At 46.5% G+C, this 26,883-nt stretch overlaps 1 protein-coding gene across 1 annotated transcript in view; it reads right to left on the bottom strand.

Moving 5' to 3' along the window:
* The window catches only part of CEP295 (centrosomal protein 295), a 582,564-nt gene that overhangs the window by 275,020 nt on the left and 280,661 nt on the right, over window positions 1-26,883 (bottom strand). Inside the window, exon 26 of the mRNA XM_086935313.1 lies at window positions 3,523-3,680. Coding sequence (XP_086791439.1) covers window positions 3,523-3,680 — 158 coding nt within the window. The remainder of the gene's footprint in view (window positions 1-3,522; window positions 3,681-26,883) is intronic.

Below are 26,883 nucleotides of genomic sequence, written 5' to 3' on the forward strand. Positions count from 1 at the left end.
AAAAGCCAATGCGGCGTCGGAGCCGGCATAAATGGCATAAAAGGCACAGGAGCGTAAGTCTGGGGGATACCCAGATTGTATGCTAATGGACCCGTGGGACCAAGCGGTGCACCAGAGGGGTACATAGCTCTTGAATATACTCCATACTTGGCATTCAGGAACTGAGTAGGGTCCTGACCTGGAGCAGGAAAAGCTGGATATGAGCCCACAGGCTGCTCTCAAGGGAGCGGAGTCTTCTCGACTTCAATCTCCACCTCAGGCTGACGCACCGGGGTCGACGAACCCGCAGGCAACAGAGCCTCCTCTTCTCCTCCATCTTCTTCATCTCCCTCACCCTCCTGGTCAGAAGAATGAGTCGGAGCCGGAGAAGGATTCGACATCAGCTCCGGAGAATGAACAGGCGAATTCACAGGCAAAGCCTCGCCATCGGAGACTTGAACCTACGGAGTCGGAGCCTCCACATCCTTGCGAAGCAACTTCACCTGCGACTTGGGACTCAAGCTCGAGTCCTTCTCAGAGTGATGAGACTCATGAGATCTCTTCTTGTGCTTCTTCCTCGATGACTTCGAAGCATGCACCGAAGACGACCTCGAGTGTGACTTCGAGCGAGACCTCGACCACGAACGACGAGTCCGTGACCTCGACCTCTTCTTGTCCTTTTTGCTCTTCAACTTTGCAACAAGGAGTTTCGCCTCCCTCTCACGGAGAGCCTTAGGATTAATTTTCTTATAGGATGAACAATCCTCGATGTCATGGTCCGAACTCAAGCACCAAACGCAGCACTCGTGCAGATCCGTAATAGAGATGGTCTTGCCGCACTCTCCGCAGGGCTTGAATCCAGTCTTCTTCGTGGACATCTCGACACAAAGAAGCAAAAGGGCACCGAAATGAAACAAACAGTGACAAAGTTACCAACAGCTACAGAGGATCCCAAGAAACCGTTAGCGTCGACGACGCGGAAAAAAGGGAACTGACGTCATTACGCCGACGTGGGCCCATTATGTAGTTAGTGACGTCAGCGGAGTCGCGCGCGTTGTCGTGCCTCTGTGACGTCGCCCACGTCGGCGCAATGCTACAAAAAGAATTTCCGAATGTTGCTGACGCAAGGGGATATTCACAAGGTGAGGAATCCACTGGCAGATGTATCCATCAGAAATAATCTTCACAAAAGTTATTTACAAAACTTTAAGCTATTGCCATTATAAATTACAATAACTTTTATTTAAGTATTAATTATTGACAAAAAATTAAAAGCTATTGTTATTTGTAATATAAATAGTCACGTAAATACAACGCATATTGCATTACAAATGCTATAGGTGTCACACTTGCGAAAGTTATAACTATTGGCATTGTAAAGGACAAAGCTATTAATTTCGCTATTTTCAAAAACAAAACAAATTAAAAAATTGTAATTTACAATACCAATTGCTCAAACTTTCTTAATGCGAGACTTATTGCATTGGAAATGCTTGTTTGAAGTTTTTGGGGAAAATTTGAAAATGTCTTCGGAGCTTCCAGACCCAACGGCGGAAAAAAGAATCTAAAGATGGCTACCACGCGCGTTGACCTCAAGGATACCGTCTGACGTCACTTAGGGGACATACCTGGCACAAATGGTGGTCGACAGCGAGCAAAACACAGAAAGGATCCAACCACTAGATGGCGGAATAATGCACAGCATGTGAATCCAGAAAAGGGTTCATGCATACCAGCTTTAAAATGTTGATATACACTCCAAGCACAAATGATCTTTGACAATGTAACAGACTTCATATTGTATAGCAAGGGCTTCATTTCCCTTCCAAGATTCTTTTTCTGAGAAGTTGCATGTCTCAAAACGTAGGCGTGGCGTGTGATACAAACATGAATGCTCCAGATCCAACCAACAACATTTCACATTCATATGCTACCACTTCCTGATCAAGTAATCACGTCCACTTGTTTAGCAACTGATTATAACTATCAGAATCTCTGATATGGAAGCAAGAAGGGTTTGAACTGGCTTCTGAATGATGCTTATGTTTGATTAATAAATATGACAAAGAAACGTGTGAGTGTTGCTTGTTATGAGGTAAATTTATCTGCGACAAGATGAAAATATATTCATATGTAAAATCATAAAATGTTAAAATGATTTACTTATTTTTCATCTCTGTATTCAGTAAGGAATTCCTAGCTAGATAAAAGACTGCTTTTTGTGTTTAGAGAAGGTCTGAAAGGGCTTTCATGTAATATGCTTCATTTGGAAGGCAGGGGATTTAATTTGCACTACATGTAGAATTCCAGCTTTTCCGGAAATTCATGATGATCTACACAGCCATCTAAGAATCCTGAACTCCCTCTGATCAGATATGGGCTGCTTCAAGGGACATACAATTGTAAAAGATGTTGAAAGCAGACTACACACAGTAAGGGAGATCCTGAAGTCGGAAAGCCAGGAATCCTACTGCTAAGTTGAAGAACCATTTCTGTGAAAGAGCAGGATCATTTGTTGGCATACTGTGGATACATTGATATGTTGAACTACTACAGCATGCGCAAAGGCCATATGCGAACGTGTCCTACAAACAAGTCATCTGGCATCATCTTTGATATTTAACATAATTTTTTATTTTCCCTGTATTTTGTACTTCTACAGAGTGTTTTTTTCTGTAACAGAAAATTGACATGATGTACCTGTGCACGAGGTCAGAAGTGATACAATTATGGAACTCTTGCAATCTCTGCAGATTTAAGGACTTTTCTAATAGGGCTGAAGGTTCTGCATTGAAATCGGAGCTCAGACCCAAGGTGATCTATGCTAACATAATACCAGCTATGCAGACTCTGAACGTCAGAGTATTTATAGTTATTGGGAAGCAGTGTTTGTTATTGCTACACAGAACCATGAGTTGCTGTCTAGGGAGAACTCTGTGAAAAGCAAGACCGTTCATCATCGTTCTACTTGATTCAGTTTTCCGCCCATACCACACAAGGAATCCAGACAAAGCCTAATGAGATATCTGGATTGATACACAACATCATTGAGAATCTATTTTGTTTTTACAAATGTGTTGTCTACTCAGAGTTTTAGAATCAGTCTTAAGCCTACAGCAGCCTCTATACAATAAAACACACTGAGAAAGTATTTATGTTCCTCTTTAGGCATGCTAAAATACTCTATAATGTTTTCCAGCAAAGGTAAGACTGCATTTAAAAGGAAGAGTAGATGATTTTTTGTCTGCCCTACAAGTGCATAACTTGAACAAATGCTCCACTAGTTACAACTGCAGTAGATTCTTAACATTTTGTAATAAATGCCTACAATTAGAAAAGAAATTTCAAACTATCATCATTAATCTTCAAGTTATAAGTGAGATGGCTACCACAAAGCAGTCAAATCTTGATGTTTACTGAGCTTAATCTATACAGTTAGATCTGTTCTGGGGTCCTCCTAACCCACCCCGCAAAAAGAAATTACAGGTCATGAATTATGAGAAAGTTTGAATTAATAAAGAAATAATGTAACATTTAGTATACCTTGCTAACTTGGAGTTCATCAAAATGTGGGGTTCTTTCAGACTGCTGAATAGACAAACTGGAGGAATCGTAGTCATACTTAGCTTCCAGAAAATGGAAAGACTGAAGATTTGAGCTCTCATTGCTTGGATGAGATAAGTTAAGGTCAATAACAGGAGCTAAAATAGAAGTCGAAACATAATTAAGTATTTTTTTTAATAAGTATTCTAATGTGCAGTAATGAGCAATATCAATACCCACAGCTTCTATGGCTATACTTTGAACAGAAGAGCACATTATTTACCTGTAATTATGGATACTGGGGTTTACATTTTAGCTAGATCTCCGCAGGAAAAAACAACATTAAAATATATTAGCCTTTTACCAGAAATTGCGAACCTCTCACCAGCGATTATGGGGACAAAAGGTCACAGTTCTGATTAAAACAGTGATTGACCGCCTAATGAATGATTTATTATGTTTTGCTAATTGTACTAGGTGTGGCAAAACTGCTCTTATAAGATGCAAATTGGTGAATTTTGGGATGGCTGCTTTGTGATGAAAAGGGGAGGAAAGATCATTGTTGATAGACACCACATGTTTTATTGGAGTTCGAGCTGTGCTTGTTCTGAGTTCCAGAAGCAACACTTATACACACACAAAAAATCTTTATCCACTGGTGTTCGAAAACCGACTTTGTGTGGTTACCCTTATTTTTTGCTGATTTGCGCTGCGTTTAAAAAATTTTTTTTTATTAACTCTGCACACTTGGCCACTGCTATTCATTTCCCAGTGTTGGTGTTCTGACCCCTAAAACATTATAAAAACAAGCATTGGCAAAGCCAATAGGTCTCGGCAATCCAAGAACTAAAGGTGTTCGCAATGTAAATGCATTTATTAATGTACACAAATGCATTACCATTGCCATTGCCTATAGCCCCCAGATTGCCGAAACCTATTGGCTTTGCCGAGGCTCGTTTTTTCGAAAGATTTATACATTAGAAAGAAAAGGCCTCTTAGATGTCCCTAAAGTAGATTGCCTTAAAGCATCTGGAAAAAAGACACAGTCTTTTACTTGGCATCAATGCACCCATGAATATGTAAAAAAAAGACTAAATACACACATCCTTTGTAATATGCCATAAACACAATGTCGAATGACATAACTGTAGCGGCTTAGCAAATAATAGCAATAGACCCTACTTTTCTATTTGCACACGTTTTATGAAAATTAAAAGGCAGCATATCTCTTGAATTTGCTAAATTGCTACAGTAGTTTATAATACAGTGTACTTAAACTTGATTAAAGTTTTGAATATTTTTTTTATTTCTTTAGGTGGTGCCTTTGAGCAAACTGAAAGGAGATAGCAGGCAGATGCAATGTAGGGATGTTGAACAATATGATTGAATGTTGCAAAGAGAATTCTTTTGCACAAATTGCACCACTGAGGAAATAAACAAGCGATATGCACATAGAGTTAATGTCCATTATGGGCATGTGAAAGGCAGTGTGTCTTTTTGTTCTGCTCAATATTTGTGATTTGCAGGTGTGGTGTACATAGGCAAACACGTTGTTTTAACAATAGGTCTTCATATGCAATGTTTTCAATTTTAAAAAATCAATTAAAAGGAAAACACACGCTACCTTTTAGATGCCCATAAACCGCATTACCAACCAAAAAATAGAAATAAAACAAGTAGCTATTTTTAGAATGCAGAGCTGGTTCCAAACGCGGTTACATACAGTGCGAGAATGCTCTTGCTTAATAAAAAAAATAGAAGCTTGCTTGCCCCCGGACTTGCTCAGCACCAGTACGTGGCTTCGTTTCTTTTGCCGCTTCTCTAAAATGCTACTGTCTTTACTTATAGGACAGCATAGGACAGCATAGGACAGAGCTCTTGAGGCGAAAAGCCGAGAGCTAGGAATCTTCACAAAAACTTCTTTTTAAAATTGTAACTTGTGCTATTTCATGTGTTTTTAAAACTTTCACTATTTGCTCACCTTGGTGATTGCCTCGCCGCGCAGCCGAGTCAGGCGCTGAAGCGGGCTGCAGGACAACCGCCGTGACCTCCCGGGCTCCGCCCACCGAAACAGGCCACGCCCCCCTTCTATATCTAGGCGCGCTTTGTTGACCAGCGCTGCATAGGACAGAGCTCTTGAGGCGAAAAGCCGAGAGCTAGGAATCTTCACAAAAACTTCTTTTTAAAATTGTAACTTGTGCTATTTCATGTGTTTTTAAAACTTTCAATATTTGCTCACCTTGGTGATTGCCTCGCCGCGCAGCCGAGTCAGGCGCTGAAGCGGGCTGCAGGACAACCGCCGTGACCTCCCGGGCTCCGCCCACCAAAACAGGCCACGCCCCCTCCCATTGATATTTAAGAATGTGCTGTTTCCGGAGGCGCAGCGGACGGGACCAGCGGGCGCGCCGGCGGTGCGCCGAAGGCGCGCCAAAGGCAAGCCCGTCTGCGCCCGTCCGCGACCAGACGGGACCAGGGGCCACAACCCCTGCTCCCCACATCTCCCAGGCTAGGACATACAGCTCAGCGACTATCCAGTATATAAGGAAGACTTCGGCCTCACAATGCCTACATTCCTTCCTCCCAGCTGAACTCCCAACTCGCTGCCCCGCCTGTAAACACCCTTTTGACACTACTGTGTCGCCAGCCACGACGCAGGAATATCATATGTATGCGTTAAATTGTCGATCTCTACCACGGCACAGCACTCAAATCGCTTTATTATTAGAGGAGTACAACCCAGATGCCATCTTCCTAACGGAGACTTGGCTCACGTCTCATTCAGAGCCAGACATAGTCTTAGCCCTACCCCCCGGGTTTCAAATACATAGACTAGACCGGACTAAGGGGAGAGGTGGAGGCCTGGCCATCATCCTAAAAGACAAGTACTGCTGCCGCACCACTATTGAAGCTATCCCCGAGTGCGAGAGTCTAGCATTTAGCATAGACTTCACGGCGAACAGCTCCTTCTCTGGCACCCTGATATATCGCCCCCCCAGAACCAGCTAAGCTGTTTCACAGATCTCTCCCAGATATCATAGCTAACCGAATTTTAACTTCTGCCAACTACACGGTCCTAGGAGATCTTAATTTTCATTTTAATTCCCCCATAGATCTTATTGCCAGGGAACTAATAGACGACCTTGCAGCCCTACAGTTGATCCAGCTGGTCACAGCTCCTACCCACGAAAAGGGTAACCTCCTTGACCCGATATTTAGCAACTGTACTGAGTTAACGGTGGGGCAACCCATCTGTCTTCCCTGGTCGGACCACTTTTTGGTCCCTCTTACCTGGCTCACCGGCAAGTCCCCCTTACCTACCCCCCAACCTGTTACCAAGCGTAACTGGGAAAAACTTCCTATAGAGTCGTGGATGACCAGTCTAGAACGCTCTCGCCCACCACCCTGCACAGACCCCAACCAAGCAAACAAAAATTATGAGGGCTGGATCAGGGAATCATTGGACACTATCCTCCCTCTACGGAATTCTATACCTAAGAGGCTGCATAAATCCGCACCCTGGTTTTCAGACACCTTGAGAGACCAAAAACGCCTCTGCAGGAAAAAAGAGAGAGCTTGGCGACTTGATTCTCTCCCTGAAAAAAAATCCCAATATAAAGAAGCAATCAAGGCCTATAGAAATGGGGTTAGGGCGGCCCAGACAGAATTATGGCAGCAAGCTCAAAACCTAAGGAAATTTTCCACCTAGTAAAAAAATGTATCAAAGTGAACACCGCCCCCCCCTTACAAAAACGCTAGAACAATGTAATGAACTAGCAGACTTTTTCCATAATAAAGTCACTCAGATATACTCCTCCTTTCCGACAGCAGCCAATAATTCAGGTGCACTCAATCACACCCTGCCGAGCACCCCCCCCCCTCCCAGACCAGCCAATTTTGGAATGCTTCCCCCCATTAGATATGGACACCCTTCACCAACTGGCACGTCAAGTTAAATCCGGTTCCCCCCTTGACCCTGCCCCTCCAGAGATACTGCTCCAGGCAAGCCAAGCCACCCTCCCCGTGGTGCTGGACCTACTTAACTCTTCCATCTCCTCCTGTACAGTAGTACTGGTTGGAAGAGAGCTATGGTTCGGGCACTGTTAAAAAAAACCCACACTCAACCCACAAGATCACTCCAGCTACCGCCCAATTTCACTACTTCCCTGGGCAAGTAAGGTTCTGGAGAAGTACATAAATACCCAGCTAGTACAATTCCTAGAGAGCAACTTGCTTCTGGACCCTACCCAGACAGGATTCAGGCCCAAGCACGGCACCGAAACTGCCCTGCTTGCAATCACCCAAGAGTCACGAAAGATATTAGATCAGGGAGGATCAGTGGCAGTGATCCTCCTTGATCTAAGTGCGGCCTTTGACACGGTCAGCTATGCCACCTTGCTGAACCGTCTTTGCAACATCGGTGCCATAGGCGATGCTCTAAGGTGGTTTGACTCATTCCTGAACAACAGATCTTTCCAGATCTTTGACGGGGATACAGTATCAGCCAGAAAATCCCTGAATTGCGGGGTACCGCAGGGCTCCTCATTGAGCCCTGCGTTGTTTAACGTGCATATGAAGCCACTGGCTGGGATCGTCGAACCATACGGTATAAAAATTTTATCGTATGCTGACGATACCCAGCTAGTGGTTTCACTGGCCCAAGAAGGTACCAGACATACTTCAGAAGGCCTGATGAAATGCCTGGAGGATGTCAAGGAGTGGATGACATGCTCTACCTTAAAACTTAACGGAGACAAAACTGAGCTCATGCTCCTGGGCTCAGTATCACCAGTGTCTCTCACCTCCTTCTGGCCTTCGTGCCTAGGTACCCCTCCCACTCCCAAGGATAGCGTAAAAAGCCTGGGAGTACGGCTTGATAAAAATCTCTCCTTCTCCACTCAGGCCACCAAACTATCGGCCACATGTTTTGGCCTACTTAGAACTCTAAGGAAAGTTCTTCCCCTCCTACCAATGGAAGCGAAACAAGTGGCAGTACAGGGCCTGATTCAGTCTCGGCTGGATTCGAACAACGCCCTGTATGTTGGTGCCCCTGAGATGACCCTGCGAAAGCTACAGGTGGTGCAGAACTGTGCAGCCCGCACCCTGCTACAGATTCCACGGACCCAGTCAGCCAAACCCGCATTGATCAGCTTACACTGGCTCCCAGTGAGACAGAGAGTGGCATTCAAGGCATTATGTATTGCCCACCGGGCCTTTTGGAAGTCAGGCCCAGTTATCATTGACAAACTAGTCACTCGATACCACTCAAAGAGAAACCTTCGATCTGCAGAGGCTTTTCTGACCGTGGTACCCAGAGTAAGGAGAGCCAGGACCGGAGGAAGGTTGTTCTCCGTAAACACCGCCAAGATGTGGAACTCACTCCCCTTACAACTCCGGACCAATTCAAACCTACTCTCTTTCCGCAAACAATTGAAAACTTATCTGTTTGCCAGGTCCACTGAATCCTAATCCTTTTCGCCACTCCCAGTTCTGTCTTCATGCTCTAGCGCTTGGACGCCCATTGGGCAGCAATCGCGCTATATAAATAACAATACAATACAAATACTTACACGCAACTACTTTTTCATTTCTTTACAAGCGTAAAGAAATTAAAATTTAGTCACGGTGCAAGGTAAAAGTAAAAACAGCGCTTTAGAGAAGTGGTTAAAGAAACTAAGCCGTGTGCTGGGGTTGACCAAGTTACGGGGCAGAAGAGCAGGAAATGGTTCAAGATAGAAAAAACAGGTGCGTTTGTGAAAAGCGCTTGTTAAGAAATTAAAAAGTAGTCCAGCAACAATGTAATAAAATGAATGCTGCATATGTTTAGCGTGGTTTGCGAATGCTCTCGGGAGTGCTAAACAATGGAAGAGGCATAACGTATTCATGCCCTTGACAAATGGGAAGCACGATGGTGCCAGCCAATGGCAAACCTATAAACTGGAAGAAACCTACAATGTAAATACGGCATGTCTCGGTTCGAGGCAGCGCATGCGTGCCGTCTAGAACCTAGACCTAATGATGACATTGGTTAATCACCAAATCGCATATGTAACTTTACCAGCAAGGTCATGGTATCTGGTGGAGGAAAATAGAACAATAACATGGACTGTAAAAAGACACCTGTGGACTGCAGCGTTTCCACTAGGCTTAAATGGAAAACATGGCTTCAGGCCTACTTATGTGGCCTATCAAAACAACCCAGTTTGGCAGGAGGGAACCCTAATTTTAAATATTAAGTCACCCATCTGTAGGCTTTGCAGACTACATAGTAGGGGGTGCCTAGCATCTATAAGTGAAACATGTAAGAATTTAAGGTTGGCATGTTCTTACTATTCACTGTAAAGTATTGTAGCTGTTTCTGTGGTTTAGGATAAGCTACAACGTCCAGTTATAACCACTGGTATTAATATTTATTAAAGATCCAATACAGCAAAAGTGACGTTTAGACAGTTATACTTTTCCTGTCTGAACCTCCAGTATGCTAATTAGCAGTAGCCTTCCTACAACTTCCCACTGGTAGTACATTTACCCCTGCTGACAAGTGAGAGCTGTTCAAATAGCAGAAATAATGTTTTTTTGGCAGCAAGACCGGGGAGGGAGGTATGTAGTCAGCCTCACTCAGGAAGGGCATTGGGGAGGGTTCAGGAACTTCATTAACGTGAAAGAGATCGGGGTGAAGCCTTTACATTCATAGTAAAGTGTAACGTAAGACCTGGGGGAAGAGGGCAAATAGGATCCCAGTGCGCAATGTAGCCATTCTGGCTTCAGCGCAGGAGCTGGGACAGCTAGTACCAGAGCAAGTTTAGTGTGGTCCAGAAGGAAGGTAATGCTCGTTTCCATAGCCAAATCCCGGGCTGGGGGATATTAGCCTCCTCTGGGGCTGCAAGGTGATGTCATCTTAATTTTCCCCCAAGAATGGTGCGCTCCGGAATAGTTCGCTTTAAATCAAACACAATATGCTTCGAAAGGTCAGAATTTTTGCCCTTGGGAACATTTAGCTCATTGGTCAGGAGTGTCCAGGATCCACCCTTTTTATTGGTTAGTAAACTGTACAAAAGTGGCACCTCACCCCCAGCTCCTCAGAACATACCTGAATCTGTGGAAGAACAAAAGAGGAGTACACCTGCTATCAGTGACATGTGTGCAGGCCTTAAGTGCTGGACTTGCTCACACTTGTGCCCAGGACTAAGAAGCGGACTCTAGTGGGCAGTTGACTGACCTCCTGTGTGGCTACAGCTGCAAGAGACTCTTTTGGCAGTGACCAGCTGGCAAGTTGCAAATGGGACTGGATTACTCTGATTGTGGCCCATGCTGGAGTTTGTCCTGGCACTAGGTTCTGTCCCTAAAGTCCTGGTAGTCTTAGAAGTGACAAGAACGAGCTGCTCCATAAAGTTAGAAATTATCCCACTTTTTCCAACTTTCAAGACTTCCGGAGCTTCTATGAGACTTCGCAGCACAGGTATACAACCTGCAGCCTTATTCCACTGGAGGATTCGGAGCTTCAGCATAGAGAATAAGGCCAACGGTAGAAATGTTGACATGTGAGGGAGAGTAAACTATCCAGCCAACACCAGGACTTCAATAGGTACCAAATGTTATAGTTCCCACTCTGAGTGTTTCCTGCCAAAATCAAGGTCTTCAGCCGGACCTCTGCCAGCAGGTATCAGACTTCAAATGGACTTCATCTGATATGGTCTTCAACCTTGCCCTACTAGAGGATTTCAACTTCCATAAAAAAGATTAAGTCAGAAGGTCCTTTGATCAGGACGACAAGCTTGGTATATCTGACCTCAGCTCCATTGCAGTTGGCCTCCAATCATGTATAGGTCCCAGACAACCGCGAGCATTGACTCTTTCTTGGCAGTGTTTTCCCTAAAACATTATGAATTCATATCTCCTGTTATGATGATTAAAAGTAATTTCATCTAGTCATTTTTCTTATAAGATGTTTCTTTATTATTAAAAATTGTTTGTGGGATTTTTGTTGTGTTATTATTTTGACTTTTTCATTGTTTTGGTACTGGTAAATACACAACATATTTTTATTAAGTTAAACCTACCTGATCTGTGCCAAAGCTACCAGGGGTTGCGCTCAGGTTTATTTTATTGAACGTGTATATTGACTTGACAAGTTTTGAACTTGTTAGTCTGGGTAAATACGAGACCTACCCTAATAATTACTCTTTTTTTAAAAAAATTTACAGCTAGCATGTGCAGCTCAAGCAGGTAGAAATGTTCTTGTTGGGTTTGATACTTTCTAGCCAAATGTGGTTTGGTGTGACCTCAGCACACATTTGGAACTGCAATTGGTGTAGCATGATAATCTCTGCCACAAAGAGATGGGGCAAAAGAAATAATCCTTGTGAGCTGTCATATGATTTGGGTTTGCTTGTTGAGAAAATGCCACCTTTTCTTATTTCTTCACCCTCCCATACAGAAGTAGCAGAAATGCCCTAAGTCTAAGCACTTTTACAATAAGTCTACAAGGTAACCCCGGCGCAGAAACAGTAGTTGGAGGAAGGCCAGACAAAAAAAAGGAGCCACACTGGTCCCGAGCGAGGGATACGGATGTAGGAAAAACTCAGTTGAAGCCTTCGACAATTCCATCCGCTCAAGAGGGAGCGAGAGAAAATAAATTAAGGCTTTGGAGATGACAGAACCGCTGACACCTAAGGCAAAAGAGAAGGCGCTCAAGAGGAAGAAAAGACTTGAGGCCGAAATGGCAGCAGTGCTGCAAAGAAAAAAAATATATATAAGGAGTGCGACGACTCCTTAAAGGATTTTCAGATCTTGCCCAAGTCATTGACGTCACTCGAAACCGAGGAAGACCAGTCTGCATTGGAGGCTCCAGCAACACCAGAGCCCCATGAAGAGGAACAAGATGAGTTCTACAAACTAGAGGAGACTGAAGAGGCATTAGGGTTAGACGAAGAGTTGTGGCAAGATTGTAGGAAAGTGCTCCTTTTTACATGGTTACCCCCACTTTTTGCCTGACATGTGATGCAACTTGACTTGATGTGCCCTGGGTCCCTGCCAATCAGGTTCCCAGTGCCTGTGTTCTTTCCCAAACATCTCTGGCCACAGGTAAGCCCTGTGGAAAAAGCACCATGGGTACCAAGGGCACTGTGACCAGGGAAGGACTCTAAGGGCTGCAGCACCTATTGTGCCACCCTTAGAGACCCTGCAACTTAACATCCACACACTGCCATTGCAGGCTGCGTGTTTTGGTGCACAGAAAAGTTAAGAGTCGACATTGCACACATCTCTGTGTGCCATGCCCACAATCAACTGCCTGTGACAGGTAAGCTGCCCCCTCTAGCAGGGTGCACTAGACCACTGGCGAGGTTCCAGTTGCATGAGCACTGTACCCCTACATTCTTAGACAATGTAAGGGCAGTAAAGTAATAAAGAGTATATGGTGTGGGAGTTGGTAATTACGACTCCACAGCTCCATAATGACTATACTGAGACCTGGGAAGTTTGGTAGCAAACCTCTCAGCACATTAAACCCACACTGATGCAAGTGTGGGACTAAATGTATATTGCACTCAGAGGGCCTCTTAGAGTTGGCCCCTGTAAAACGACCAGCCCTGGTGTTTTTCCTGAATGGCTGCCAGCCATTTACCACCACCAGACAGGTTTCTGGAATCCTGGGTAGAGGGCCTCTGATCTCTGGGACTAGAAACAAAGCCCATCCTGGGCAGAGGTGTCATGCCTCCTCCCCCAGAAAGGGATGGGTCTACGAAGGGGAAGCTTCAAATGCCTTTGTAAGCTGTCCCTGCCTTTTGCTGCCCCTAGCAACTAGCTCCCACTGGTTCTGACCCCCACTTTGGGTGCGAGAATCAGCGGGGGAAACCAAGTTAGGAGGAGTTGTGCCCACCGTTGCCAACCCAACCTCTAAGGTGGGGGAGGCCAGGTGAAGCACACATCTCAGTCCCCTCCAACTTGAAGAAGAGGGGACCCAGCCAATTAGGAAGAGGCTCATGCCCCCCTCTCACTGGAGGGTGACATAATAGGGGGTGTACCTACCCGAAGGAAGGAACCCATTGGTCCCGACCTGCACACCCCTGTACATTCTCCGAAATTTAGTATTTAAGGGCAGCCCCGAACCTTGTCTCTCAGATTCAAAGAAGAAATAAGAAGGACCAAAGAGCCGTGCTGACTCAGGAAGAAGAGGACACCTACCGGCCTGTCCAGACTCCGACATGCCTGCAGTGGAAATCACAGCGAGTCCAACAGCCAGCAGCCCCCCAGAACGCAGAGGACCTGCCCTGCAGTCATCTGAAGGACTCGGTCTCCTGTGAGTGCCGGATTTGCTAAACAAAGACTCCAGTACAGAACCGGATCCAGGTGGCTCCACGGTTCTGCACCGGATGTCCACAGCCAGAGTTTGAGTGGTCAAGGAGGTCTCCCCAGCGATCCTCACCTGGGATTTAGTGATCCCGACCTACTTCAAGCTTCAAGGCGACACCTGCAGCCTCAACCTGAATGGTGCCCCCGCCAACAGAGGCCAAAAAACTCCCCTGCACCAGATGCCCCATGGCCTTGGGTGGCCCAACCGACGGTGTCCAGGCACTCCCTAAGAATAGAACTTACCTCTCCTGCTGGTGGTCGCCTTCAGGAAGCCTCCCTGCCCGAGCCTGCAGCCTTTTCATCAAACTGGAACACTATATTGAAAACCACAGGGTTCCCGGCGTGTTCTTGGCACTCTGCATCAGACCGCCTCCGTGCCGCTGGCAGTACAGCTCCTGTGATGATTTTTTGGGCCCCTGCAGTGCTGAGCCTAGCCCCCCCTAGCCCTTGCTCCCACACCCGGGTGGCCGGCTTGTAAGCAGTCCCCGACCAAAGGCCCCCTTATCCCCATTGGCTAACATTGGGCCCCTGCACTCTGCCCCAGTGCCGCTGGTGATGAAATTTGAGTGCCTAACTGAACCTTGGGCAACGTTGGTTCTAACCCCCAAAAACTATTCTTGAACATAGTTTACTTACCTGAACACTGAATCTTCTTGTCCCCATAGAAACCTATGTTGTGATTTTTGTTACTAAAAATGTTCTGTTGAGCTGAACTTTTATATTGAAAACAAAGTAACTTTGCTTCAAACCCAAAATTGTAGTACTTATCTGTCAGTGATAGACTCCAGAGTGTGATTTCTCGGCATAATCACCTCCAATACTCAAAGTAACTGAAAAGTAATCTAAAAGTAAATCAAAAGTATTTTCTATGTATTTTAAACAGTTTTAAAAGCAAATACAAACCTGTAACAATTGCAATTTCATCCACAACTGCATTTCTTTGTCATGTTTTGCATCTGAAAGCATATTCTACTTGTCTGTACCAAGTCCTGCTTCGTTCTAGAAATAAAACAAAAATACCTTTTTATACTTACCTACTTGGTCTGGATTCTGTCTCAGAGTGTGTGTAATCAGTCCTTTGAGTAAATACAATAAATGCTTAGCACACCCTCCTGATGAACTTAACTGCTCAACCACACTACCACAAAGAGAGATGTTAGTGATTATATAATTTAGCCTCTGCTATATCTCTGGGGATCCACTGGACTCTGTGCACACTATACCTTACTTTGGTAAAGCATATACAGTGCCAGCTTCCTACAATGATCTTGACGCCAAATTCCCTGAAGAAGCAGTCAACACCAACCCTTCGGGCCATCACCACCAGATGACCTCTCCATGCATACCATCCTGATCGAAAGGGCTGCTGAAACACATGGAGTCCAGGTAGAGGAAGAAAAAAGAGACTCTTGTTCTCTCAGTGAGACCCTAATGCAGGCCAACTAGGGAAATCTATACCTTCCAATGCTACCCAGCATATTGGATGAAGGGAAGGAGGTATTTCGGGAACCTGCAACTGCAAAGGCGATAACCCCAAGAGTAGAGAAAAAGTACAGACCATCTACTCATGAACAGAAATATATACAGGGAAATGTTCCTGCAGATGACATAATTGGAAATACTGCACAAAAGTGAAAAAACGTCCACAGGTCCACCACCAGAAAAGGACAGCAAGAGGCTGGACATGCTGGGGAGCAAGATGGAGGGAGGCTGCTACCGAGTAGTGGATTGCCAACTCCAAAGTGTTAAACAGGTACGGCCACCAACAATGGGACGAGATGGAGTACCTTATGCAACACCTCCCTGAAGAATACAAGAAGAGGACCAAGGCAGTTATGGAAGAGGGGCAAAACATAGCCAACACTTGCCTGAAATCAGCCTTAGATGCTTTTGACAAGGCCAGTAGGCAGACAGGCACAACACTAAGGAGACATGCTTGGCTCGGAGTGTCAGTGTAGGAAGCTGGGTTTCTGTTGCAGTAACACCCCCCCGACCCCCCTCACATACACACACACACACACACACACACACAGTTTGCCAGATTTCTGATGCACTTTGACTTGATGTGCCCTGGGTCCCTGTGAATCAGGTGGCCGGGTAAGGTGAAATCAGACATGTGTTCTTTCCCAAACTGTACCTTTGAACCCCCAATTGGCACCTCTGGCCACACGCAAGTCCCTTGTAAAAGGGACCAAGGGCACTGTGACCAGGTGGGGCCTCTAAGGACTGCAGCACACATTGTGCCATCCTTGGAGGTCATGTACCTTAACACCCACACACTGCCATTGCAGGCTGCATGTTGGTGCAGAGAAAAGTGAAGAGTCGACATGGCACACTCCTGCAGCCACTGCCTATGGTATAGGTAAGACACCCCTCTAGCTGGGTGCATTATACCACTGGTGATAGTACAGTTGCATGAGCACTGTACACCTACAGTGTCTAAGTCCACTCTTAGACATTGTAAGTGCAGTGAAGCCATAAAGAGTATATGGTCTGGGAGTTTGTCATTACGACCTCCAAAGCACCATATTGGCTTAAATGAATTCTGGGAAGTTTGGAAGCAAACTTCTCAGCATGATAAACCCACATGGATACCAGTGAGGGATTTATTATACAATGCACTTAAAGGGCATCTTAGAGATGCCCCCTGAAAAACGACCAGCCTTAGGTGGGTTTCCTGACTGGTAAACACCAGCCTGCCACCACAAGATGTGTTTCTGGACCCCCTGGGGTGGAAGCCTTCACTCCCTGAGCCCAGAAACAAAGCCTTTCCTGGACTGAGGGGGTCACACCTCCCCCAGGTCAGGAAGAACCATCTGTGGCAGGGGAGCTTCCACGGCCTTTCCGCCTTTGTAACGGGACCTCCAGCCTCTCCAGCTATCAGGAGCAGGTCCCCTTCTGGTCTCCCCTCTTTTTCGGCAGGAAGACGGGCAGAAAAAATTAGAACAGCCCAGAAGGTGTGCCCAAGTCTGCCACCCCACCCCTCAGGTAGGGGAGGCGAGGTGAAACCCACTCTTCTGTGCCCGCCATCTTGCAGATGGTAGGCTCTCTCCAATCAGGATCAGGGATTGTGCCCACTCCCCCAGGTGGGGTGAGCACCCCAAGTGTGTAGTCACCCTAAGGTCAGTAGCCCTTCAGCTACTAACCTCGAGACCCCTAAAACACCCCCTAAATACACTATTTAGGGGGCAGCCCTGAACCAAGAAGACAGATTCCTGCAACCTAAGAAGGAGGACGAAAGAAGACACCCAGGAGAGGAGACTGCAGAGAAGAACTGACTTGGCCCCAGCCCTACCGGCCCGTCTGCAGTTTCCAGAGATCTTGCACCAAAAGTCTCCTCGTGACAGCGATTTCCAGAACCCCTGGGCAGACAGACTGCCTTCAACAAAGACCGGATCTCCTGTGAACAGCACATCTGATCAACAGAAACAGCCAAGAAAGACTCCAAGCCTGCGGAGGACAAAGAAACCAGACGCCTGGAACCACCACTGCACAGAACGCCTATGGCCTGAGTCCGAGTGGCCCATTGGTCCAATCGAGGCCCCCCCAGCACTCCAGAGTCTGAGTCCACCATGGGTTGACCCCTCCAGGACTCCCCAAAGTCGGCCTACAGCCTCTGCACGGAGACCACCCCAACCGCAAGTGGGCGGGTAAAGTGAAATCCGACCTCAAAAAGCACCCCTGCATCCGGCCGCCGTGTGCCCTGGAGAAGAGGACCTGCGGTGCACCTAAGTCCCGAGCCCTCCAACTTACCTGCCCAGCTGTGGGTTCCTCCTGGAAGACTTCCTGGACTAAGCCCGCAGCTAAAAACGAAAATTGGCAATCCCCATTGTAAACAACAGGGCACTAAACGGCAAAACAGCACCCCGACCTCAGCCGCCCCTGTGCAGCAGTGGGTGCACCTTGTGTGCTAAGTGGGATCCCCCTTTGCCCTAAGCCTAACACCAGGAGCTTTGCTTCCACAAGCTTGTGGTCTGCTTGTGAGCAGCACCAAATGGAGGCCCCCTATCCGCCATTGGCTAACATTGGGCCTCTGCACACGGCCGCCTTAGTGCCGCTAAGGGTGCTTTGAGAGCACATCCTCTACCCAGGATAACCCTGATTCTAACCTCTGAATACCAACTCCAAAATCTAACTACATACAGTTAAACCAATAACACTGTTTTCTCCCATAGGACTGCATGGACTACTTTTCTGTGGAAAATCTTCTAAGTGTGGAGTTGGTTTGTATGAAACCTTGAAAAAGTGTACAAAAACTGAATTACTTACCTTTTCCATAGGAAATGTCCCCGTGTGACAACTAGGCATATCACACTGAGTAGGAAAAGTAACTTACAAAAGTAATCTGAAAAGTAACATACAAAGTAATCACTATAGTTACTGAAAAGTAATTTTGACTGTTGACTAATCTGTAAACAAACCAATTGCATCCAACTGCATTTCAATTGTAATTCAACTGCAATATTCCTGCAAAGTATTATTTCACTTACCTGCACCAGGCCTGGCTTGGTTCTAGAAATAAAATAACGTAATAATGGTTTTATACAAACAAATTGGTCTGAGTTCAGTCTTTGAGCGTGTGACATCATTGCTTTCCCGAGTGTGTACAATAAATGCTTAACACCACCCTCTGATAAAGCCTTACTGTTCGCCCACACTACCACAAATAGAGAGTAAGGTATTATTTACTTTTACCTTTGCATACCTTTGGGCTTCCACTGGACTCTGCGCACACAATACCTTACTTTGGTATAGTATATACAGAGCCAGCTTCCTACAGTCAGGGCTCATAGAGGTACAAGCCTCCATAATCAACATGCCCTTTACAGGAGATGCCCTATTTGGCCAGGCAGTCGATGAGTCCTTACAACAACTGAAGAAGGACAACGAAACAGCCAAGGCAAATAGGGCTCTACAATACAGAGGTGCACTTAACCTCTTCGATGCTTATGACGGCTCCCGGCCGTCATGAGTCACTGTGGGCATGTGCTAATGGCGGCCGGGAGCCGTCATGACCACGCCCGCGATCGGAATGTTCAGCACTGCGGCGGCGGAACTCGCGCCGCAGTGATTAGGTTAAAAGAGGAGGAAACACAACCTGAAGGCCCACTGGCAGGGCTCTTTTGTCATCGAGGCAGCAACAGCAGTAACCACAAGGCACCTCTCACCTAGCCACACTGCAGATCCCATACCAACAGTGGCAGCATCCAGCTAGACAGCCCTTTTGTGCACGTGGAAGGGGAAGAGGACAAACTTGTGGAATGGGAAGAGGACAAACTCCCAGAAGGGAAGGAGCAGCAGTCAAGCTACTAGCCGCACAATCCCAGCCCCCATTTAACATGCGTGGGAGACGGAATAGGAAATTACCCACAGGAGTGGTGTAAGAAGCTGGCTTTTTATGTAGTGTACCAAAATGAGGTACACTATGTAGAAAGTCCAGATTACCCTTATTGGCTTACGGGGCTTAAATTAATAATCCAAAATGCTCTTTTTTGTGGTAGGGTGGGCGAGCAGTTTAGGTTTACCAGAGGGTAGAGTTAAGCATTTGTTTTACACACAGAGTCAATAAATGTGACACACTCAAAAAGAACCTCAAGACCAATTTAGAAAAAATAAATTTTTATCGAAAATAGGTAATTTTACAGTACAAACAGTAGAAAATTACAGTGGTCAGATGTGAGGCATGAACCTCGAACACAGTTATGTTATCCTATGAAAGAAACATACATTGCATAAGTACACTCACAAGGCTATTCTTGGTGTACCTGCAGAAGAGAAAAACAAAACACGGCAGTGTCACTCTGTGTGGAGCTTGCCACTCTCTAAGTCCCTCAATGCGCAGGTACGTTTTGGCGGCGGTGTTCCAACTGACTACAAACAAGCCTTCGTGCTTGCAACCGGCTCTAGTACCTTGGGTATTGGTGCAGGGCGGCTCCTGGGGGCCCTAGCACCTCCAAACTTGGCAGGGAGACGGTTCTGACCTCCTGGAGCATGAAAGCCACTTGCTGGGTTTCTGCTCCCTTGCTAGGCCTGAGGGGTTGACAGAACGCTGTACCGGCTACTGCAGTCCGTGCATGCTGGTGCAGGAAAGTTGTTCCTCCACTCCAAGGGATATGCTGCAGGCTCGAGGAAGTACTGGGCAGACTTCCAAGTGTTTGGGGAAGCTGTTTTGCTTTTGGAAGAGTTAGTGACTGACTAGACGTGTAGCATATTTCCTGCCTGTCCTGGTGTCAAATGGGCCTCGGGCAAGGGATGGAATCTCCCAGGTGCGGGGGAAGTCAGGGGTCGCATAGCAAAGCAAGCAGGGGCTTTGAAGTCCCTGGCCTTGATAAGCTAAATCACTAGCTATCCTGCTGGAGGAGGTGTGAACACCTTCCTCCGGAGAAGGCATTTGTTCTGACCTCCGAGAGCGTGGGCTCTTACCTGCAGGGGGTCTGAAACATATCTGTGGTGGCAGGTTGGATGATACCAGTTAGCCAGCACACTAGATACTGGTAGGTTTTTTAGGGGGCACCTTTAAAGTGCCCTCTGGATGCATTCCATAATAAATCTAGCAGTGGTAACAGTAGAGATTTATTTAAGACCAGGTGTGTGATAACCAAAAACGTAGGTTTCAGTAAAGCCATAACGGAGATGGGAAACTCTTAATGACCAGTGCCCAGTACATATACTTAATATGCCTTCCCTGTTCACTCTTACTATCTAGCAATTAAAGTAGACACCACAGGGGTATTTCTGCTCAAGCGAATATGTCTTCACTTGTAATATGATGCACCCTACCTCACGGCTTTAAGGCCTGCTGTAGGGGTGACTTACATATATTATATGCATTGACGGCATGGCACACAGAGTTTGTGCAAGGTCGTGCTTTCACATGTGGTTTGCACAATGTCATGTAGCTTGCAATGGCAGCCTGCATACAATTTTGTATAGGGGTCCCTTAGAGTGGTATAATAATTGCTGCAACCCTTAGGGACCCTATTTAGCACCCTTGCCCTAGCTAACAGGCGTACCATTTGCTAGGGACTTAAAGGGGTGCTAAAGTGTGTGCTAACTGTAGCACAATTAGATAGTTTTACCTTGTCTTTAGGAAAAGAGTACTGGCACTGGGGTCTGGTTAGCAGGGACCCAGGGCACATCAGTCAAAAAACATCAGTACCAATGTCAAAAAGTGAAGGTGACCATGACAAAAAGGGGCACTTTCCTACATATATACTACTTAGAAAGCAAACAAATTGTGCATGTAATCTATGCACATCTACTCAGCGTATATCTCTGTATGCTACAACCAAAATCCTAACCTGGTCTTCGAGCCATGTTTGAGTATATAGCTGCAGCCTTTAAAAAAAAGTGTCATTCTCAGCTTAAATACTAATTTCATTTGCACCAGTTATTAAATTGATGGAAATTTAATTTGTGCGTCATTAAAGAGATTAAGGATTTTGTAGGAAGCTGGCTCTTTATATAGTGAACCAAAAAGTAGGTGCACTGTGTAAAGAGTCCGAGTAAAACCCTAGAGGAATTACAGAGGCACAAATGACACCCCAAATGCTCTCTTTTGTGGTAGTGTGTGCGAGCAATTAGGCATATCAGAGGGTAGTGTTAAGCATTTATGACACACACAAAAGCAGTAAGTCAGAACAAACTCAAATAAATCCGACACCAATTTCTATAAATAACACGTACTTGTAAACAAACTTAGATACCAAGATCATCGGAATCGGGTAAGTACTTTTCGAGTTATTAATTTTTACAGTTTTCAAAAATGGAAGCAGTGCATTTTCTGGATCAGCAAGGTTATCCTAAGGAGGAAAACCATATATTGCATTTGGGCACTTAACAACTACTTACAGGACTGTTCTTCTGTAGTTTAGGTAAGTATAGGCAAGGCCACACCAACAGGTCACCTCGGAAGGCACTGGGGCATCCAGGTGCAGAAGTGTGTCATGGTGTCGGGTGTTCCATTCACTTTAATGGGAGAAAAGTCGGTCTGTGAAGAGGCTGCAAGCTTGGACTGGGGGACCAGTCCAGGGGAACACATACTTGACCCTTGGGAATGCAGCGACAACTTTGGTCCACTTCTTCTCAGGCTGTGGGGCTCAGGTGTCTTTTGGAGTCAGATTCTGGTGCAGGAGTTTCTTGCTGTTGTAGGATTGCCTGCAGAAAGATGGAACTGGAAGTCCAGCCTGGGCAAACCCAAGCTTGGGGTTGGCTCTTGTGGGTCTGAGGACCCCATCGGCACCGTCACCTCCCTTGGGCTCTGGCTCAGGAGCGAGGGTGCATAGGTGCTTTGAGGTGTCGGTGGTCACAGACTCACTTCTTGGTGTTTGTTTACTGTAGGAGGGGCAAACAGGTTAATGGGCTACACATGATGCGGGTCTCACAGTCCCTGAAGTCCCTAGACGTGCAGGTCAATCCTCCCCGGTGTTGGTGTCCAAACTGGACAAAACAAGCTTTGGCTGCTGCAAGAGGTCCAGTACAGGTGTATTGGTCCTGTGCTGCTCCGGTTGGTTCTGGTGTCCTCCCACGTGGGCAAGAGCTCACGTGGGACCTTCGGGAGCACAGGGTCCTCTACCTGGGGAGCTGCGGCACCAGGCTTGCAAGAGAGCGGCAACTCGGGGAAGCTCACCTTGCATCTTTGGAGCCTGCGGCTGCAGGGGAGTAGCTATTCTACTCCAAGGGAGTTTCTTTGGTGATTTGTGAAGCACTGGCAGCACTCCAGGTTTCTTGAGGTCTGCACAGCGGTAGGAAGAGTCAGATGCCCCACGAGGGTCAGGTGCAGCAGGCAGTCTGGCAGGGTTGGCACCAAGTCAGTAGTGCTCCTCAGTTCTCCGGCCAGCAGTCTTCCTCTTTCACTCCTTCATTTGTGTCCAATGAAAATCCTAAGTCCTGGTATCAAGGGGTCCCCTAAATACTCAATTTAGGTGAGTAAAGGGGAGTGAAGCATAGTAGCCAATGGGCTACTTACTCCTGGGGTCACTACCACCCCCTATATGACCACTTCCAGTGGGAAGTGGGCATAACCCTGTCCCAGAATTCCTAAGTGGGGCAATACCAAGATGACCACCCATCAGGTTTGGCCACCTAAGGGGTGGTACTAGCTGTGAGAGTTGGCCTGCTATATGATGTTCACTATTCTAGTGAACACCTTGCACCAGTCCAAACAACCCGAGTACTTCGGTGCTCCTGTAGGGATTTACTATCCTAGTGTCTAGTTTTGTTAGTTGTATCTTTCTAGTTAGACCGGAAGTGTCCTAAATCTCCATTTAATTACCTTTTAAATATCTCGCGTGAGTTTACTGACACTGCACGCGCCGCATGTGGACCTCCTACTCCTACCCTAAGGGTCGGATAGTGTAGCCCCAGCGATTCCCTAGGCCCTAGGTCTTTTCCTTTCACAAGTCGTGGTTCTTATCCCACTTACTTAGTATATGGTTTTACGCGTCCCTAGGGCCTAACTGTAAATTGTGCTATTTAAAGTATTTCTGAGAGTAACTAGTTATGTGCTTTTGCCTCTGACCTCATAAAGAGTTCAGAGGAGTGTGTTAGTAAATAAATACGTATATATTTTTTATATATCCTGTGTGGTGTCCTTTCATTTGGTATTCAAGGGGTTACATATGGTAAAACAGCTGGCTTTACACGCCCTCAAGAGTCTTTTAGCCTAAGACTGTTCTGTCCACGCTATCTCTAGGATAGCTGGTCTATAAGGTTGACTTTACAACCATCACCATAAGGGTTGCTTGGACTGGTGCAAGGTGTTCACTAGAATAGTGAACATCATATACCAAGCCAACTTCCCACATTGGTGTGCAGCGGTTGGGATTAGAGCTTGCTATTGTTTTACCACTTGTAATCTTTTTTTTTAAACTTTTTAAATTAATTTTTGCATCATGATATCAAACAGTAAGCACGTCAATGTCGAACCCCACACCCCTCCCCCCACCCCCACAGCCATTTTTCTTTTTGACAGAATGGAAATACATATCATTGTCGAGCATGAGTCAATTAATTTTCCAGTAGAAAACCATCTACAAGTCATCCATCTACCTCCCTTTCCGGCCTGCCCCTTATAGGTGTGCGGTTTCATACTCTCCTGTAAGTCACAGTCCTCCATCTAATCCATGATAGTGCCTCCATTTGCCCCACACCCTGTCAAATTTCTTGGGGCAACCCCTGGCCTTGTATGTCACGCTCTCTGCTGCCATGTATAGGTCCATCCCCCGCCTCCACTCTGCAATCTGTGGCGTGTCCGGAGCCCCCCAGTGCCAGGCAATACCTCTTTTGGCCACCACCAAAGCCAGCACCAGAAAGATCAGCAGGGGTCTAGCCAGGTCTACGTCGTTTGTCATTCCCAGTAGGGTGAGTTTGGGGTCTGCGGGTATGGTGGTCTCTAATACTTCTCCCAGTTCTGTAAGGACCTCCTCCCAGAAGCTTTGGATAGTTGGGCATGCCCATAGCGTATGGTAAAAGTCCCCTACTGTCCCACCGCACCTCAGACAGCTTGGGTCTGCTATTCTCGCTATATCTTGTATAGGCGGGCTCTATCAAAGTAGGTCCTATGAAGGACCTTAAATTGTATCAATCGCAGGCGCGATTTAATCGCAACCTCCCTGGGGTGCATAAGGATCACGCTCCAGTCTATTTCGTCCATTTCCCCTACGTCATGCTCCCATGTGGTCCTCAGGCTACCCAGTTTATCTGATCTATTATTCATTATTGTTTTGTAGGTCAGCGAGACTGCCTTGGCCTCTAGTCTTTCTTGCAGGAGGCGCCCTTCCAGGGGGGCATATTCTGGCAGTGCCTCTGTCAATGCTTCCTCGGCCCTCCATGCATGTCGGAATTGTATGTATTTAAAATATTGTGTGTGGTGTAGACCGTACTCCTTACGTAGTGCAGGGAATGATTGTAGTGTTCCTTTTTTCACTACGTCCCCTAGTGTCGATATGCCTATATCATCACATCCCCGAAATCCCTTCAGTTTGTAGCCATGCGCATTTCAATAATGGGGTTAGTTTTGTTAGTTTACATTCCCATCCTATCGCTCTCGTCGCTTTCAGCCAAATCCCTACGGTAAGCCTCGTTGCTGGCAGAAGTCTTGCTCTACCTTTGCCTCCATATAAATAATGCAGATGTGTTTGTGTCTCTAAAGTGTGCCTTTCTAGTATAAATGTGGGATGTGTGGCCGGGGTGTGTACCCATTCATTGGTAACTATCAGGTGCTCTTCCCAATAATAAGCTTCTAAGTCGGGCAGGGAGATCCCCCCATTACATTGGTGTCTTTGTAATGTTGAGAGTGCCACTCTAGGCCTCTTCCCCATCCAGAGAAAGGTGCGCAGTTCCGCATGGAGAGCCCTGAACACCCCACATCGTAAGGGAAAGTACTCATTCTGGAAGGCATACAGAAATCTGGGCAGCGTGATCATTTTGAACATTGCCGCCCGTCCGAGGAGCGTCAGGGGAAGCAGCTTCCACCGTGCCGCATCTGCAGCAAAGTTGTGCAAGATGCAGCATGTATTTCTCTCAAAGGATAGTTCCTTATCAGTTGTGATGAAGACCCCAAGGTATGTAAATCCCTTTGTCGACCTCACCAGACGTTCTGGGAGCATGGACCCCCCCTCCTGGCCATGGGAATCATATAAGATGGACTTATGCCAGTTAATCTGGTATCCCGCGTGCGCCCCATAGTGCCCTAGCTCCATGAACAGCGCCGGTATGGTAGTCTCCGGTTTTGTAACGTACAGCAGTACGTCGTCTGCATATAATGAGTTTATCCGTATATGTGTCTACCGATCTCACTCTGAAGCTACTGACTTTCTCATTCTGTCGAACTGCACACGCCATGACCTCTATGGTGAGGGCAAACAGCAGTGGGGACAGGGGGCAACCCTGTCTGGTGCCTCGTCGTATAGGGAATTCCCTCGACAACTTCCCATTAACCCGGACTTGCGCCCTAGGATCGGTGTAGAGGAGGCCCACCTTCTTTCTGGATTTGGGCCCAAAACCAAAGCCCTCCAGTACTCCCTCCAAGAAGGGCCAATGTACCGTGTCAAACGCCTTCTCGGCGTCGAGGGAGAGAAACCAGTGTGGATCCTCTCTGTTACAGACTTCAATTAGCCAATTATGGGTTCTTCTCAAATTATATCTAGTCGCCGTTTCTGGGAGGAACCCAGTCTGATCTAAGTGGACCGGACCTGAGATTACCCGTCGGAGGCAGAGGGCCACCACTTGTAATCTTGAGATATCATTTGAAAGATCACATAGGTACCTGTAGGTACATATAAAAACAAGTCTTAGTATACTTAAGTTCTACTGAACTTAGCTGTTGTAGAGCCTGGGCCTAGTACACCCCGACTAGAACTCCTAGAAAGGTTCTATAGGAAACCTAATAGTGTAGGTAGGTGCAACACCCCACCAAACCATATCTCAGACAGGGAACCCCAGTGGTCCTCTGCCTGCAGAGGTAGATCCCTTGAGGACTGCTTCGAGATATGAAGCTTTAGCCTTCCAAGAATTGAGACAATTGTGTACTTCTAGAAGGCTAAAACAGGGTTCCAACCCTACCCTTAGGTTCCTGATTGAGCTCTTAGAAGAGTATGATGCTCAACCAGCCCTAGAACAGAGGCCTCAGGTAGTGCAGATGAAGTCCTGTCCTCCACAGATGATACCCCTGATACAGTAGTCCCAGAGGAGGAGGAGGAGGAGGAAGATTCTTACCATGAGGTAGACAGCCAGCTTCCAGTCAGAAGACTTAGCCAGACTAACCTAAGCATACATGGGAGTCAGTTTGGGCAGCCCCCAAGTGGGCTTAACCAGAGGCAGAGGAGAGAAAGATCCCACTCCAGGGAATCTCGCCACTCTGATGCTTCACGGGGCTCTCATGGCCATGCTCAGAGAGAGATGACCTCTCCTCAGAGAAGGGAACATGAGGCCAGAATGAGAGAGGCTGCTCTAAGGGTTGAGAGGCAAGAACTTGAAGTTGCCTTGCCCAAAGAGAAGCTTACTCGTGCT

This window comes from Lissotriton vulgaris, chromosome 8 (genome assembly GCF_964263255.1).
Source record: "Lissotriton vulgaris chromosome 8, aLisVul1.2, whole genome shotgun sequence".
Lineage (NCBI taxonomy): Eukaryota > Metazoa > Chordata > Amphibia > Caudata > Salamandridae > Lissotriton > Lissotriton vulgaris.